Below are 6,301 nucleotides of genomic sequence, written 5' to 3' on the forward strand. Positions count from 1 at the left end.
ACAAGCACGAGTGCCTCTTAAAAGATCTAGTTTGTCTTCCATTTTCACATTGTGGTATTTGCACATTCTCAAAGGGAACCATGAATTTGGTCAAAACAAAAAAGAAAACTAAACTTGAGCTCAAAAAAGAAGAATCAAACCGGCATCGCCCACAATACACCACCCGGAATCACAAGAAACAGAGTAAAAAAAAAAAATCTAACACAATCTCATTGACAATAACTGGCTCAGAAAACCAAGAACAAGAACAACGTTATTAGGAGGAAATTGGGCCTCATCATACATATTCACTTGGGGCTGTCCAGTTGCGTGCGGAGGAGCTTGGCAGCTGCGACCATGTTGGTAAAAGCAGGTTTGAGGACTTCGCCGTATTTGCGAGTCTTGAGCCCACAGTCAGGATTGACGCAGAGGATGTTGGACTCCACAACAGCAAACATCTTGTTGATGCGGTCAGCAATCTCCTCTGTCGATGGAATCCTGGGAGAGTCACCTGGGCAAATACCCGCACCATACTTGACTCCCTCACGGAACATCGATCTCTCAAAAGTGATGACATCAGTATCCATGTCAATGATGGAGTGAAGGATGTCGTTGAAGTTAGAGTAGCAAATGTGGGTGTGGATCTGTTGAGGCAAGTCCAAAAATTCATTAGAACAAACGAGTAGGTGTAGTTATGGAGCAAGAGTTGAGAAGGGAAACCTGGGTCGTGTCCTGGACACCGCAGTTGGTGATCCTGAAGGAATGAACAGCCCAATCCAAATAGAAAGCTTGCTCGGACTTGCGAAGAGGAAGCCCCTCCCGGAGAGCAGCTTCATCTATTTGGATAACCTGGATGCCAGCAGCTTCCAAATCCTCTACCTCTTTCTTTATAGCAAGAGCAATCTGGTAGCAAGTCTCAAACCTCATATAGCAATATGCAGAATTTGAAATCTGGGTTGGTCATTCCTAATAGAGCAAGTTAATAGAGAAGAAGAAGAAGAAGAAGCTGGCTAACCTGGGTTGGTCATTCCTGACAAAGGACCAGTTGAGAATTGTGACTGGGCCTGTCAGCATACCCTTCATTGGGCGAGAAGTCATGCTTTGGGCCATCTTAGACCAGAAAACAGTCATGGCATTGGGTCGGCTAACATCACCATAAATAATGGGAGGCTTTACACAACGGGAACCATAAGATTGCACCCAACCATTGACAGTGAATGCAAAGCCAGACAGTTGTTTCCCGAAGTATTTAACCATGTCGTTTCTCTGCAAGGAAAAGGAAAGATGATGGATAGCGCATGTTTAAGAAGTAATACTGCGAGAATAGGGCTTGGATCCTCACCTCAGGCTCTCCATGGACCAAAATATCCATATCAAGTTCTTCTTGGAGCTTGACAACTTTGCTGATTTCCTCTTTGATGGCTTTCACGTATTCCTCCTCAGATATCCTAACGATAAATATAGCAATGATTTTGAAAAATTGTAAGAATCCAAATAAAAGCTTTACTAGAAAGGTGATTTATCGCACTTCTTTCCCTTGTATTCACGTCGGACTCTTCGGAGGTCCATCGTCCGAGGGAATGAACCAACTGTGGTAGTAGGAAGTTTTGGAACGTTAAGCTTTTTCTGTTGTGCATCGAGCCTGACAGTGGCATTTGTGGCTCGGCGATGGTCAGAACCTTTCAAAGCAGCAGCCTGCAACGCCGCCACTGAGTGCTTAAGGCATGACAAACCACAAACCAACCATAGCTTAAGCTACTCACAGCTTTTTGAACTTCTTCATTGGTCACCCTAGGAGAGGACTTCCTTGACGACTGTGCAGCAGCATTAGCTGAAAAGAAAGCCTGATCGCACAAAAAAACACATGCAATTATAAAAAAAAAAGTGCATACAAACCAGTGCAAGTGGAAGAGAACAAGTTACACGGCAAGCATATTGCACTAGAAATTAGTGGAATGCATCACCAAAATCAGGTGCCACCACAACATAAGATTCTTATGAGATAACGTCAGTTTGGTAGAAAGAACTACCTCATCCTTCTGACCGGCCAAAGATTTAGCCAATGCATTTACTTCAATCACTTTTTGAGCAGCAAATGCGAGCCATGATTTAATCTCACTGTCCAGTTTTGACTCATTGACAAGGTCAACAGCAGTGTGCATGAGTGAGCAAGATGTAGAGACAACAAGCTTGTCTGTAGGCAAACAGCAAATACCATCATCTGCATATTAAAAAGAAAGATGATTATACAGAAAAAAAAGGGGCAAGGGATGAATACCTTTGCCAACAATGGCCTCAAGAGTCCCAAGTGTGCTGAGAGAAGATGCAAGATCATTTGCCCAAATGTTCCTTCCATCAACAACTCCTGCAAAAAGATACTTGCCAGCAGGGAAGCCTGCCGTCTTGATCAAGTCAACTGTCTGGGTTCCACGAACAAAGTCAAAACCAAAAGCCGAGACACCCTTCAAAGCAGTGACAATCCTGGAAATTTTAAAATAATCTGAAATGTTGCAAGAAAAAAGATAAAATGTGGCGTCGATCAATATGAGCAATCTAACTTGTATGCTTCTGCAGGGACATCGGCAAAGTAAGTCTCAACAAGCACATTCAAGCCTGACAGAGATGATTCTAGTTCGGAGTAAGCCTTTGTGAATGCCTCTAACTGGTAGGACTGAAGATCCAGAACAAGGGTTGGCTCATCAAACTGAATCCATGAAGCACCAGCGGCCTTCAGCTCCACAATAACTTCTCTGTTGTTGTGATATTTAAGTACAAAACTCCATGAAAAAGTATCAAAGGTAATCTAAATATATTGGAGATTGGTTTTGGATCCTTACTTATAAACAGGCAAAATGCTTTCAAGAAGTGAAAGGGGGAGAATGACTTCTCAACACCTCTAGCAGGTTTTGAGAGCAACAAGTAAGTTACAGGACCAATGAGAACCGGAACTGTCTCAATTCCCAACTGCATAATTGAGGAAAGACAACAAACTCAGTCATCGGATACATTGCTCAGAAAGCACAATATATAAGCACAAAAGAAAGATTTCCTAAATTTTAAATATCAAATCACAACAATTATTTGAAAATAGCAACAAGTTACAGATACAGCATACATGTCTCAAGGCATCATTTTGATAATATAATGAGACATGAGTTAAGGATACATCTAAATTTCACTATACATTTAAAGTTATGTCCTTCACAACATAGGATCACAGGGGAACAGAACCAGTTAAATTAGATAAAAATGACCAAAGATCAGTCTACTCTAAAAGGTGCTTGGCAAGGAAAAATAAATTATGCTTGAAAATATTTTAAAACAAAGGCAAAATGAAAACAATGGTCAATTTAAACATCGAACCACTGAAAATCATCACAACCTTGCAGAATTATAGGCTCTAACATTAAAGATCTCAGATCAGATTCAAAGAAGATAAATCAAATTTAAATTTCACAAGACATCCAATAAGTACACAGTCATAAAGAACAAGGCATGCACAATTCCATCAGGATCAGTCAAAATGACAGTGATTTAAACAAAAAAAAAAGAATAACCAACCAAGAAAGTTTTGGATTAAGAGAAAAATTTAAGGAATCAAGTACAGACCGCCTTTGCCTCCTTGTATTCAGACACTGCTTTGTGCGAGGAGAATGAGAACTTTGTGTTTGGGCCCAACTCAGGGACAATGAAATGACTACATCAAGTAAATGTAATGATATGTCACCAAAATGTACAAAGTCAGAAGAATACCAAAATCAATGACAGGAAACTCAAAAGGGCTTACTAGTTGGTGTCAAACCACTTTGTCATCTCCATAGCAGGACACAGATGCATTTCCCCTAGCCATTGAGAAATATATATCAAACCCTATCTCATCACCAGTATAGTTGTACCTCTCAGGAACAGCACCAAGCATTGCCGTGGTATCAAGCACTTGATCATAGTATGAAAAGGTATTGCTAGGAATGTATTTGATCCCAGCATCCGCCATTTGCTTCCAAATGGAAGACCTGAGATCAGCTGCAACCTTTTGCAGGTCATCAGAACTGCTCTTTCCATCCCAAAAGGATTTCAATGCAAACTTAAGTTCTCTTTTGGGCCCCATGCGAGGGTATCCAACAATATGTGATGCCATTTTTTCTGTACATGTCAAGAAATGAAATTACAATCTTCAGCAAAAATATTTTCCTTTCTCCTTGACATTGGTATACAGAAGTTGTTTTAATTTTTCCTGTTTTTTATCAACAAAGAATAATTGATAGGAACAGGATAATTGACAACAATTATCAGTTCACGACCCAAATACCTAAATCAGAACTAGCTTCGTTGAGTGAAACTAACTTCGTTGTTTTCATCCATAACCAAAAAATTGCATCAGGACTCTTGTGATCTCAAAGATAGGTAAACCAAATTGTTTTTAGGTTAGATTAATGAACTGATATTGGCGTAGGAAGCTAGATAGCTTAGTTCTGAATGCGTGTCAATGATGACTCTACTGTCTGATAAGAGTCCCAAGAAGCAGAACGCAGTAAAGACAGATATCAAAACAGATTGTTCAGCATCGGAAAATCTATAAGGTTATTTGCAATCATAACAGAAAAGAAACAGATCGCCTATTAAACGGGGAAAAATAAACTAGGAAAGGAAGTTATCGATATGCAAATCTAAGACGTTGATAGTTGATAGAAAGAGAGTAGACCAACTGACGAAAGGTTGAGCCAGAAATGTAATGCTCAAAAAAGAAGCGTTGTCCTAAGTTATAACACTCCAAGAGTTACACCAGTAGACAGCTGAAGAGGAAAAAACATGAACAGAGATAACAAACAAACAAAAAAAGGAAGTCATTTTAATCATCAGAATACCAGAGAGTCTTGCGGATCTAAAATTTCCTTAAGCCTAAAGGTTTCTTGTTTCCGATTCAGCTAAGCAGATCTACGGGAAGTCGTCCTCGCAAAACGAGATCCAAAAACAAAAGAACCAGAACCGACAAGAACATATCCGTAACGCAAGAACTACCTGGAAGAGATTTGACCAAAGACAGTCAGCTCATAGAGCAAAAAAAATGGCAAAGATCTGCGTCACGATGAACAAATCAAATCCTCAAGAACTAGCAGAGGGCACCAACCAGCAAGATCCTGAAAAGAAACAACGCCAGAGATTTCTCGATCGGTCGGATCAGACCCCAAAAGGTTCCCTTTCGATATCAAATCAAAAATAAGCTCAATAGCGCAGGCATGCAGCGGAGAAGAGTAAATCGCGAGAAGCGAGAGCTCACCTCGGAGAGCGGAGGAGGAACAAGAGCGAGCGGGCGGGAGTGGTCGTCGACGGTGTCGTTATTTATAGAGACGCGCGCGCACAATTTCCAAAAGATATAGCTCCCAAAAGCTAACTTAGAATTTTTTTTTAAAAATCACTTTTAATTATTTTCAATAGAAATTCAATTTATAATAATTTCACTCCCATCTTCCATATAATAAAAATAAATAAATTAAATACGATATTATTATCGATAATAATCTTATTAACTTTAATTATCTAATCACTGTCACTGCTGCTGCTGCTGTGTCCATCATGGCCATGCTCATGCTCATGCTCATGCTTCCTCTCCTTCTTCTTCTTCTTCTTCCCCTCCTTCTCCCCGTGTTCCTCGCCGTGGATCTTGTCCTTCAGCTTGTCGATGATTCCTCCACCTTCTCCTTCTTCCTTGTGGTGCTTCTCCTCTTCCTTGCTGTGGTGCTTCTCCTCTTCCTTGTGGTCTCCTCCGATGTGGAGCGTCTCCTCGATCTTGTGAATGATTCCGGACATTTTCCTTTCCTTTCTTTATCCTTCACGGCTCGATGGATCTTTGTTTGCTCCCTGCAATCTTCTGCTGTGTTTATAGCCACGCAATGAGGCCTTGTTTGGAGGAGACGAAACAGAGTTCCTCCTACAAGTGCTCTCCATCTCACAAAGTGAGGTAGATCGGTTAGGGACGGAGGAAATATTCTTTTTGATAAAATATTATATATATATATATTCAATATTTTCTTTTTAATAATAATTAAAATAAAAAGGAGTGTTTTTAATTGCGGTCCATATTTAAAAAAATTGATAAATCTCAGTTAGTCCCATTGACTATATCTGGAGGTGATCGGTTCGGTTCCACGGAAATTTCCCACCGGCTATTAGAGTAAATTGGGAAGTACACGCAACGGAAGTTTCCCACTGGCCATCAGAGTAAATCGGGAAGTACACGCAACTGCCAGCCTAGACATTCATGATTGCGCTTCCTATTTAGAGGAAAAATTCTTACAAATACATCGTAGTTGGAGATCGAATC

At 40.3% G+C, this 6,301-nt stretch overlaps 1 protein-coding gene and 1 pseudogene across 1 annotated transcript; both read right to left on the reverse strand.

Annotated features, from left to right (window-relative positions):
• Positions 1-287: 287 nt before the first annotated feature.
• Positions 288-4,117, reverse strand: LOC141829223 (5-methyltetrahydropteroyltriglutamate--homocysteine methyltransferase 2-like; annotated as a pseudogene).
• Positions 4,118-5,517: 1,400 nt separating this feature from the next.
• LOC141828807 (uncharacterized) lies at positions 5,518-5,787 on the reverse strand. Its single transcript, XM_074716196.1, has one exon. It carries the CDS (start codon positions 5,785-5,787, stop codon positions 5,518-5,520), a length of 270 nt encoding a protein of 89 aa, XP_074572297.1.
• Positions 5,788-6,301: the final 514 nt, after the last annotated feature.

The sequence above is a fragment of the Curcuma longa genome, chromosome 5 (assembly GCF_044706935.1).
Source record: "Curcuma longa cultivar G26 ecotype Majalengka, Jawa Barat chromosome 5, ITB_CL_G26_1.1, whole genome shotgun sequence".
Taxonomy (NCBI): domain Eukaryota; kingdom Viridiplantae; phylum Streptophyta; class Magnoliopsida; order Zingiberales; family Zingiberaceae; genus Curcuma; species Curcuma longa.